The sequence below is a fragment of the Diabrotica virgifera genome, chromosome 4, assembly GCF_917563875.1.
Source record: "Diabrotica virgifera virgifera chromosome 4, PGI_DIABVI_V3a".
NCBI lineage: Eukaryota > Metazoa > Arthropoda > Insecta > Coleoptera > Chrysomelidae > Diabrotica > Diabrotica virgifera.
The window spans coordinates 41,223,801-41,236,388 of record NC_065446.1 but is presented as its reverse complement, the minus strand read 5'-3'; the positions used below and the strand labels follow the sequence as shown (position 1 = coordinate 41,236,388).

The 12,588-nt window shown below is 33.4% G+C and overlaps 1 protein-coding gene across 5 annotated transcripts in view; it reads right to left on the bottom strand.

Annotated features, from left to right (window-relative positions):
• LOC114325503 (uncharacterized) overlaps positions 1–12,588 on the bottom strand; it is a 154,635-nt gene that overhangs the window by 65,598 nt on the left and 76,449 nt on the right. The window contains exon 5 of one of the 5 annotated variants that reach the window (XM_050648168.1): positions 6,067–6,144. The exons of the other annotated variants lie outside the window; for them this stretch is intronic. Coding sequence (XP_050504125.1) covers positions 6,067–6,144 — 78 coding nt within the window. The remainder of the gene's footprint in view (positions 1–6,066; positions 6,145–12,588) is intronic. 5 annotated transcript variants of the gene reach the window in all.

The window sequence follows — 12,588 nt, the reverse complement described above, 5'->3', positions numbered from 1 at the left end:
CTCTTGTTCAATTTCATACCGTATTTTGTTAATACCTCATTCCATACTATCAAGCATTCTCTTAGGTCTTTCTCGTTTCCTGCTGTAATAACCACATCATCCGCAACTGCACATTCTGTTATCCCTATTTGTTTTAATTTCCTATATCCTATGTATATTGGTTTAGTTCCTTGTTTACTTTCTCTTATTATTTCATCCATAAATATTATGAATAGAAGCGGACTCAATCCCCCTCCCTGTCTAACTCCTACATTTGTAGCAAATTTTTCTGATATCATATTATATCTTATTACACAGTTATTTGTTTCTTTATATAAATTTTGTATTACCCTTATTAGTTTCTGATTTACATTTTTCTTTTTTAAGCATTTCCAAATCGTTGCTCTATTTACTTTATCAAATGCCTTTTCCATATCCATAAAGGCTAAAGTTTTCAATAAAAACCTAAATTTTCAATAAAAACCTTAAGTTTTCGCAATAATAACGAGTTTTTTCAAAAGAAACAATTATTTGAAATACATGGTGATTCCATGTAAGCTTTGTTTTTGTTGTGTATTTACCTACAAAAACGTATTTTGCTTTTTCTGTTATTTCTGTCTAATATCAATGTTTCGAAACTGACTATAATTAACAGTTAACATATTGTTATACAGGGTGTCCCAAAAGTAGCGGAATGGTCGAATATTTCGCGAAATGAACATTGGATCGAAAAACTGAAAAATACGTGTTCAATAATTATATTTACAAAAATCTATCGAATAACCCAAAACACGACCCATACTCTACCCCCTGGGGAGGAATGGGGGTAACTTTAAAATCTTAAATAGCAAACCCCAGTTTTTATTGTAGATTTGGATTCCTCATGAAAAAATAAGTAAGATTTATTTGAGACATTTTTTAGAATTGTTGATAGATGGCGCTATAATCGGAAAAATACGATTTTCGAAAAAGTTGCTTACATTTATTACGTAAGGCATCCAAATCTGCAATACAAACTGGGGATCCCATTTAGGATTTTTAAAGTTAGCCCTACACCTACCTTCCAGGGGTGGCAGTGGGGGGTCGTGTTTGATGTCATTCGATAGATTTTTGAAAATTATTGAACAGGTATTTTTCAGTTTTTCGATCCGATGTTCATTTCGCGAAATATTCGACCGTTCCGCTACTTTTGGACACCCTGTATATATTCTTCTACATATTGAACAAAAAATAAATAAAAACAAACACAAAATAAGACAAACAATAAAAAAATGACTAATTTATTATTGAAAATACTTATAATATCACAGTGTATTTAACATTTAAACATGTAATGGAAACATTTTTGAATCAAGTTGAATACTGAAAAATTTACAAAATGCACACAATTAGTTGTGTTTTGAAGATCCCAAAAATTAAGAGATGAAAAAGTGTTTTAAAAATATTAACGAAAGTGTTTCAGAGACATTATGGAGATTTTTTGTGAATTGATTAAAGCAACTTTTAATAATGTTTTCGTTTTGATCGGTTTAAATGATGACATCAAATAGTTGTTGTATTCTATAAAAATATATTTGAAATTGAAGTTATTTAACAGTTTTCTGTTATAAAACATATTCAATTAAAGATATTTTTTCGCCCTAACATCTAGCAGATGTTTTTAAATGCAGTTAATGAATTAGCAGAAGTAGCAATTAGTGAATATCACAAATATAGTGATTTTAATATTATTTTCAAATATAGCAATAGTCAAAATGAGAATGAACAGTTATACGCCCCAGAAGATTGCAAGCCAGAAAAACGGGGATAGAAAAGTTGTACGATTAACTGCAAGATGTGATGGATACAGAAAAGCAGTTGGCAATAATTTCCAGATGACTTCAATGTCAGAATTGGATCATCGGTAATAACACGAGTGAAACAATAGAATTTTTGATAACTGAAGAATCATTTTATTGTTACGAAATGGAACAGACTCTTTGTACAAACAAATGAGTATGTTACTTCAGGCGAAGCATCGGACTGGGCTACATACTAAAGGCATGGAGATCAACAAGGGTAGCATTCATACCAAAACCTGGCAAAACCAGACAGGTATCGGCAAAATCCTTAAACCAATAAGCCCTAATGTGTCTCGTACTGAAGACATAAAAACTGATCGGCAGACATATTAGAGGCTGAATACTAGTTGAAAGACCGATGCACCAAGACAAATATGCATATAGATCAGAAGTATCAACAGAAATAGCACTTCATCTAGTACAGAGGACAGAGGGTGAAGTATGTCCTGACACCTGCCACCTGACAAACAATGGGATGATGCTGGGAACCTTTCTCGGCATGGAGGAAGCGTTCAGCAATACCCCATTTGAAGTAATCATTAAAGCCATTCGTGTAAAATGAATAGACGAAGTAAACTGCAGGTGGATATATAATGCATTCTTAAGAGTCGCATGATACAGTTGGTGAGATCATATCAGCACACGTTGCCAATTGATGCTCGCAAGGAGGAGTATGGGTTGATTGTTATAGTAAGTAGTACAACTAGTACTAGTAAGAATGCTAAATGTGGAATACAGAAAGATGGGCCTGCAAATAAATATGAAGAAAACGGAATACTTAGCAATATCGGAAGAAGATATAAAAATTTTGGAAATAGAAGAACAAATAGAAATAAAAGGGACGAATAAATTTAAATATTTAATATATGTCGAAAAAGGCAACAATAGAAGAGATTAAAACAGATTGGGGCAACAGGATCTTGAATAAGACAACTCCATCAATCAATCTGGAATAAAAACATCAAAGAAAAAACAAAACAAAATGGTATACCAACCAATAGTACAAAGTATTATGACATATGCAGCAGAAATTTGGATCATAAACAAAAAAAACAAACGAACATTCTGGCTTGATCAGAAGAGACAATATATCACATGAAGAGATAAGGAGAAGAATGAAAGTGGAAAAAGATGCCCTGCATTATATACATAGATGAAAGAAGCATGGAAATGCATGGATAAACAAGGTTGCAAAATGGAGCTCAATAGGAACAAGAAAGAGAGGATGACCGAGAAGATCATGGAAAAATAAAGTCGACGAAGCCATATCAAAGAAAGGATTTGAAGACGGAGACTGGGAATATCGTGAAAGCCAATTCAAAATTGGCTGGAAAACAGTCACTAACAATACAATATCAAGAAATGAATAGCCCCTTCAGGCACAAATCCATATAAAAACAAAATCATTAGTAACATTGACAAGAGGCTTCTGTATAGTCTAATGAATCTTAGCAAACAAGATATAAGGACGATTACACAGCCTATAATAATGTGAAATAAGGCGGGTATACACAGGTAAAACCGGTGTTAAACTCTCCATACGAAAGTTGATGGTTTTTATGCAGAGTATATGACTTTAGAGGATGTAGAGTTTAATGAAAGGACAGGTCTGGCACAAAGATCTCACGATGTAAGAAGAATAATAAGAAATATGAAAGTAGTATTATGGAATTAAAAACATAGACCAAAAGAAAGAAGTAGTTATAGATATAATATATATAGGTACATAAAAAATAGTGTAACGCAGTTTATGTCAAAGATACTTAATGCCTCAAAAAAATGAAATTCCGTAAGACTGGGAAATGAAGGAGTGAAGTGGACGTGATAACTACACCGCACAGGTTGTTTATCGCGTTGACCTCAACAGGTGAACATTTTTAGTAGATATAAATCCCATCTGACACGGCTAGGATGAGATTATGATGGTTTTTCTCAACCACAATAAAGATATGGTTAATCGGAACGAGAATTAAAAACTGGACTGCAAGTTAGAATATAAAATATATAGAGAAGTTCTACGTGTGGAATGCATCGATTTAATCAACCATTTCTCTAATGTCATAAAGTCACCTCTGTATATGTCACCACAAACTGTTCAATCAAGCGCTGGAAGACGTGTTTAATAAGTTGAAATGGGAAAAAACAGGAATTAACATCAATGGACAATTCCTTCGCCACGCAGATGACATTGCTCTGATAGCTGAAGACAAAAATGAGCTCCAAAAAATGCTGAAAGAGCTAGATACAGAAGCAAGAAATACAGGGTTAAAAATGAACTTTCAGAAAACAAAAATAATGATTAATAATAATGAAAACGTTACAATAACTATTCAAAATGAAGAAATCCAAAAGTGCAAGAGTATAATCCGGGTCAAGTATTTAGGCCTAGCAAGGAGAACCAAACATCGGAGGTGATCAGGAGAATCAGATTGGCATGGGTAGCGTTTGGAAAGTTCAGCTACATTCTCAAAAATAAGAGATACCCGCAATACCTAAAAACAAAAGTCTACACCCAATGTGTACTGCCGGTATAGACATATACAGTGAGCACGTAAAGGTTGGAATAAATTCATTTTCTCAAAAATGGACGATTTTGGAAAAAAATCCCGAAACAGGTCAATTTTTATTTTTAAATTACGACTTTTTGGTATATATATCATACCAGTGACGTCACCCATTTGGGCGTGATGACATCATCGATGATTTTTTTAAATGAGAATAGGGGTCGTGTGATAGCTCATTTGAAAGGTAATTCAATTATCTATTCAGTAATATAAACATTAACATCATTATTTATACACGGTGTCAAAAAAAATTTTTTTGAATTAAATTTATTGACATAAAAAGAAGAATATGTGTAATTTATTTAATTCAAAAACATTTTACTGTTTTCAGAAAATAGAAAAAAATGTTTATTTGAAAAAAAAAATCATTGCTTTTCGCCTAAATTAAATGCTCAAATTGTCAAGAGGCAGGTGGGTGGCTGCTTTAATATTGAATTTGCAAAAAACAATATTTATTTGTCAAATAAACATTTTTTCCTGTTTTATGATAGCAGTAAAATGTATTTTGAATTAAATACATTACACAGATTCTTTTTTTAGGCCAATAAATTTAATTAAAAAAAAATTTTTGGACACCCTGCATAAATATTTATGTTAATGTTTATATTACTGAATAGAAAATTGAATTACCTTTCAAATGAGCTATAACACGACCCCTATTCTAATTTAAAAAAATTATCGATGACGTCATCACGCCCAAATGGGTGACGTCACTAGTATGATATATATGCCAAAAAGTCGTAATTTGAAAATAAAAATCGACCTGTTTCGCGATTTTTTTCCAAAGTTGTCCATTCTAGAGAAAATGAATTTATTCCAACCTTTACGTGCTCTCTGTATAGTGCAAACATACACTGATAAGAAATAACATGGGTAAGGTATTAAAAACACAAAGGGCCATGGAAAGAAAAATGCTACAAGTACATCTGAAGGATAAGAAAAGAAACGAATGAATAAGAAAAATCACTAAGGTCAAAGATGTAGGTAAATGAAAAAATAGCAGAACTGAAATGGAAATTCGCTGGGCACAATGCAAGGCAAAAGGACGGTAGATGGAATAACCAAATACTACACTGGAGACCCTGGGATACCAAAGAGGAAGACCTCAAATGAGATGGATCGACGACATCAAAAAACAAGGTTGGTTCCAAATGGATGAGTATAGCCCAGGAAAGAGAATCCTGGAGAGAAAAAGGGGAGGCTTTGGTTCAAGAATGGTCGAAATAGGCTATAGATAGATATAAGTCACCTTAATTCTTCCTTCATATATATGATATTTGTTCTATAAGTATGAAAGATGATATGTTAATATTAGTATTAATTATTCTGGATATCTTGCATAAATAAACACTTTTTCCACCTTGTAAAAATTTTTGAAGAAATCCTGAAAAAACAACTAACGTAGTACAATAAAATTGTAGCGTTTTAAGGAATAATTGTAGTTATAAGAAAATCAAACATTTTATGTCACAATCGAGAACTATTGTGCTTTAATCTTTGGAATCTATCGTACAAAATATATATGTGACGCTAAAATGTTTCTTTTTCTCACATCTAACAAATCCGCAGAAACAATCGCAACATCTAAAGACAGTAGGGTCAAAATTACAATACTTATACATAAAAAATACTAATGTGTTAAAATGTGTTGTTGGTACGTATGAAATCATCCTCATCATTACCTTCCAAATTGAAATTACTGTTCCAGTGATCATAGTATTCGCATTGTAGCCACGTCTTTTTACCCAGTTTCATTTGCCCTTTAAGAAATATAAACTAGTTGTTAATTGACGAAAATGTCGATATTCTCAATGGAAATTTTATCATTATTATATCAGTTATAATACACTGGATAAATATCAAAAACATATCTGTAACTGAAAAACTCATATTAACTAGTCACATAATTTTTAAAATTACATACTACTGTCTTATGTACTGAATACAATAAACCACTAGCTTTAATATTTGTGGACAATGAAAAGGCCTTTGACACCATATATCAACAAAGAATGATGGAAGCCGTGATAGAATGCCGAATTGACTATCGGTATATAAATATAATAAGTAAACACATATACCAAAACGCAACACCCAGTGTTAGAGCGGGTGGTCGTCAAACCCAGATATTTTCGATACAACGTGGAGTAGGTCTGGGGGACACCATATCGCCGAAACTGTTCACTACGCTTTTGGAATACCTACATAATATGTAAAATGGCAAACTTGACCGACAAGGGCATAAACATAAACGGAAAAAAGTTTAGTCATTTGAGATTTGCAGATGATATTGAACTAATGGGCTATTGATTATGTATTTTAGAAAGGAACTACAACGTTAACAGGGTTTTATTGTTTCATATAGTCAATGGACCTCTATATTTGAAAAAACCGCGGAGTGCTACCATTTAAATGGGTGCGTTTTTGAGAAAGGGCTGAATTAGTCCCTAGGCACAGTACGAATTAGGAGTGAGTTCTATGCACATTTAGTGCAAACACGTCTATAGGAAAATTGTTCCAGGTTAAATTTACTATCGAAATATCACATTTTAAAGTCAAAAACATGTTTTTTTACAAAAATATATCCAAAAGAAAAGCAAGAAAAAACATGAAAGATAGCAATTTTGTTTTTGCCCCATAACTTTTTTCCACGGGAATATAGGTATAGGCATTGCTTCACAGAAAAAAACTTCCATTCTTCCTCTTTAAACTGGCGTTTGGTAGAAGTCCCTGTGATTTACAATTTCCAAAATATGATTTTTCAAATTTCGCCACTCACAGCGATTTTGGAATATTTTCCTTATTACTTCGCAAACATTGTTCTGTAACTTTTTTCTACGCATCTCTAGGTATACGCAATGGTACTTACATTTAGTAGAAAGAGAAGTCAATTACCTTTAAAATGTTCTGTCATAGAAGGCCATATGGCTATATTTAAGCAAGATATGGTTTTTCAAAATTTTATACTTTTAATGATTTTTGATATATTTTACGATTATTTTTAAATTTCTCATTATAACTTTTTTTATTGTATATTTGGGTATATACATTGTGTAATAAAAAAAAAGCTCATTTTCTTTACTTTAAAATGGTGTACTGTAAAAAATTCTAGGACTATTTTTCAACAAGATATGCCTTTTCAAAGTGTGACAATATACACATGCAATAGTTGGAACCATATGAAAAACTTTTTTAGTATTAATTTTATGAAAAAAAGTTATTCTTTATAAAATTCTCTGCCTAGTCTGAAACCTAAAATGCAATCTTCAGATTGCATATATGCTTTTTCAAAGTGTGACAATATACACATGCAATAGTTGGAACCATATGGAAAACTTTTTTAGTATTAATTTTATGAAAAAAAGTTATTCTTTATAAAATGCTCTGCCTAGTCTGAAACCTAAAATGCAATAATAAGATATAAAATTTTATTAATAGTGTACGAGGTACTTATGTTAAAAAATATGAATTTGCTCAGGAGTAAAGTACCTTTATATTTCACAATATCGAAAAGTGTTAAGAAAAATTATTTGGAATTAAAAATTATATTATAATATGCAATTATATTCTTCTAATTGAAAAAAAAAATAAAATTTTTTAAAATTTTTGAAGTTACACTTCTTTAAGAGCGATAGGGAGTGAATTTTTATTATTCTGCGCGCATGCGCACAGAGACAGTATGTTAATCGTTGCTGAATATTTTAAGTTACATGTATCAGTCCAAAAAAGGTGTAGAAAAAATATATTAGCGTTTTTAGTAAATATATTTATTATAATTTTTGTGTCTTTGGATTTGTCTTCCTCAGGAGTAAGGTAATACGTAATATTAAAACATTTTTATTTAATATTTCACTTCGTCTATTTGTTACCGTGGTTTGTCATAATGTCCGAGAAACAGTCAAAACAATGCCTTCGTAGCCTCATTGGTATAGCATTCGACTAAGGATCGAGAGGTCCCGGGTTCAAATGCGGGCAATTGCTGTCCTTTTTTTTGGAAAGTAGTAAGTAATTATTGAAATCAGTTTAATATTTAATAAAATAAAAATAAACTGTGTATTTTATTTCGCTGAAACCATAATATAATACAAGTATAACTTTTTACGTGCGTACAAAGTACACACACATTCTTTTTTTAAATTACGGATACTCTTGGATATCCTACGGATATCTTGTTTAAAAATAGTCCTAGATTTTTTTGGAATACACCATTTTAAAGTAAAGAAAATATGTTGTTTTCTATTATACAATGTATATCCCTAAATGTACAAGAAAAAAAGTCATAATGAGAAATTTAAAAAATAATCATAAAAAATATCAAAAATCATTAAAAGTATAAAAGCTTGAAAAAGCAGAACTTGCTTCAAAATAGTCAAGCAACCTTATGCGATGGACCATTTTAAAGGTAATTGACTCCTCTTTCTAATAAATGTACCATTGCATATACCTAGAAATGCGTAAAAAAGTTACAGAACAATGTTTGCGAAATAATGGAGAAAATGGCCCAAAAATGCTGTAAGCAACGAATTTTGAAAAATCCTATTTCGGAAGATATCAATCCTAGAGACTTCTATTAAACGTCATTTTAAAGAGAAAGAATGTAAGTTATTTTTTGCTGAAGCAATGTCTATACCTATATCCGCGTGGAAAAAAGTTATGGGGCAAAAAACAAAATTGCTTTCTTTGGTGTTCTTTTTTTGCTTTTCTTTTGAATATATTTTTGTAAATAAAAATATTTTTGACTTTAAAATGTAATGTTTCGATAGTAAATTTAACCTGAAACAATTTTCCTGTAGACGTCTTTGTACCAAAAGTGCATAGCACTCACTCTAATTCACTCTGTGCCTAGGGACTAATTCACCAATTTCTTAAAAACGCACCCATTTAAATGGTAGCACTCCGCGGTTTTTTCAAATTTAGAGGTCCGTTGACTATATGGGACAATAAAATCCCGTTAACGTTGTAGTTCCTTTTAGCTCTCTTATTTTGAACATATTCAATAGTCTATAATAGCTGATAGGATAGATGAGGCCAAAGAACTTTTAAATCAGCTCTACCTCTTCTCGCTAGAAGGGGACTGAAAATAAATATAATATCTAAAACCCAGATGATGAAAATCTTGTAGTCAGAGAAGATATATGCGTAGGAACAAGATCTATAGACCAGATAATGGCCTATAAACACCTAGGTCATGAGATTCGCATAGGAAAAGATAACCAAACCGTTGAGCTTCTCCATCGTATAAAACTGACTTAGCCAGCCTGAACCACATTTTCAAATAGTCTGACATAGGTACCAATATGCCTTAAAAGAAAAATATTTAATCAGTGTGTTTTGCCACTGTTGACTTACGGAGCGGAAACGTTGACCATGACAAGTAGTGATGTTGATTATAGTTACTTTCGAGTATTCGTTACAAATCGTTACTTTTGTATAAAGTAATCATTTACACACAGTATTTGCTACTTTTATTACTATGATTACTTTTGTATTTGAGTACCGGCGTAGATCTAGATAAAAATATAGGGTTCTCGCATTCGATCTTTGTTAATGACATCCATTACATATTTTACGTATACCATTATACCTCCCTCTGTTTCATCTTCTACCTTCTCCTCACTCTCACACCCTTAAAACGCTTCATACCGATAACGATATTCGATAACACTCGTAAAATACCGGTCCCGTCCGTTACTCGCTGGGATGCGATTGGTAAAAAGTAATCAAGTGTACTGGATGTATTTCATTTCATATCACAGTCATTTGTTTCGAGCTACTGTCATATGTCGTAAAATTCGTGTATATTAATATTATACACAGATTATACAACATATGACAGGAGATCAAAACAAATGACTGTGAATGAAAAGCCCTATAGTCGTTACTCGCTCTGATATGATTGGTACGAAGTAACAAAGTAATCGGAATAATCAAAGTAGATACAATAGTCGTTACTCGCTCTGATACGATTGGTACGAAGTAATCAGAGTAATCCAAGTAATCAAAGTAACGAGTACTTTTTAACGAATAGATACTTTTTCAACATCTCTAATGGCAAGGGGAACAGTGCAAAAGATCCGTGTCTCAAAGGGCGATGGAGTGTGCTATGTTGGGCGTTTCACTACGAGACAAGATCCCAAACCGCCAGCTATAACAAAGATCAGGAATGGCTGATGCTGATGCAGTAGAGAGAATAGCAACACTGAAATAGAACTGGACAGGGCACGTGGCTCGAATGACAGATAACAGATGGACAAAGCGGATACTGAAATGGAGACCAAGAGATGATGCCTTGCGGTCGTCCATCAACACGTTGGACTGATGATCTAAAACGTTGTCACAGGAATTTGATGCAAGAGGCACAAAATCAAAATAGATGGAAAATTATGAGAGAGATCTATTTCAAGTAGTGGACAAGCGAAGATTGATTGATGTTGATACTAATGTCTAAATTTCGAAAGTGTTAACGACATTGATAATTGTCCAGTTACAATTACGTTTGCAGTTCATTTAAGAAATGTGGAAAAGCTTATAAAACAAATAACTTTACCTTGACCAAAAAGAATAAATAAATTTTTAAAAGCTTGCTTTACACCCGTTTGCACATATACGGAGCAGAAACCTTAACTCTCACAAAAACATCAGTTGAAAAATTGAGGACACAACGAAAGATGGAGAGCTCAATGCTTGGAATAAGCTTAAGAAATAGAGTAAGAATCGAGGTATTTCGTAAGCGAACCGGAGTCGAAGATATTATCAAACGTATTACAAAAATGGAGATGGGCGGGACATGTTGCAAGAATGAAGGACGACAGATGGATAAAAAAAATTGCTTGAGTGGAGACCACGGGCAAACAAGCGAAGCTGCGGGAGACCTCCAACGCGGGGACCGACGACCTCAAAATAATTGTGACCAATTGGATAGCTGTCCTATGCTGAAAATGTCCTAGGAGAATATCAAGCCGGTTTTAGGGCAAACAGATCCACAATAGATCAACTATTCACGCTGAGACAGCTTCTAGAAAAGGGATGGGAGTATAACAGACCCATACACAATCTCTTCATAGACTTTCGACAGGCATATGATAGCGTAGAAAGAAGCCAAGTATTTAATGCCATGGCGGAGTTCTCAATACCAAAGAAACTAATTCGGATGACTAAAGTCTGTATGGAGGGTGGAATATCAAAAGTACGTGTAAATAATAAACTGACAGCTTCGAAATAAACAGTGGACTCAAACAGGGTGATGCGTTATCTCCACTACTTTTTAACCTTGTATTAGAGAAAGCCATGAGGTCGGCAGAAATAAAAACAGAACTGCTATCGGTTCAAGGTCCCAAGTTATTACTAGCTTACGCAGATGACATTGATCTCGTTGGAGACTCCATCTTATCCACAAAAGCCATTTTCAACAAGGTGGAAGGAGCAACAAGCGAATAAGTAGGGCCGAGGATTAATGAAGAGAAGACGAAATATATGTGTATAAATAGAACGACACGAAGAGACAGGATAGGACAAAATGTGACGGTCAACACCTTCAATTTCGAAAGAGTACAACGTCTTAAGTATCTGGGGGCCGTAATCACAGGTGACAACGATGTTACTGAAGAAATAAAAGACAGAATCCAATCGGCAAATCGCTGTCTATTCGCACTGGATAAGCTTATAAAATCAAAAAATCTTACAAGAAGTTCCAAGATCAAAATCTATAAATCCATCGTCACACCTGTACTAACATATGGATGCGAAACGTGGACCATTACCAAATCAAACGAAGAAAAGCTCAGACGTTTTGAACGAAAAATACTTAGAAAAATTTTCGGACCTCACCACGATATTAACACAAACCAGTATAGGATCAGAACCAACATCGAATTAAAAGCACTCTACAATGACACCGATATTGTCCAAGAAATTAAATCACAACGAGATTAAGATGGGCAGGCCACGTGCACAGACTTCATAACGAGAGACTTGTAAAACTGGTATGGGAGGAGATTCATACAGGCAAAAGACCACTCGGACGTCCCAGAATGCGATGGAGAGATAACATCCAATCAATCTCCGAAAAATGAACATTCCATTTGACCGTAGGTTGATGGAAGACGGAACAAATTGGAAGAAAGTTGTACAGTCAGCCAGGACCCACCCAGGGTTGTAGCGCTACGTGATGATGAATTGGATAGCACGGGCGCAGAACAGTAGAA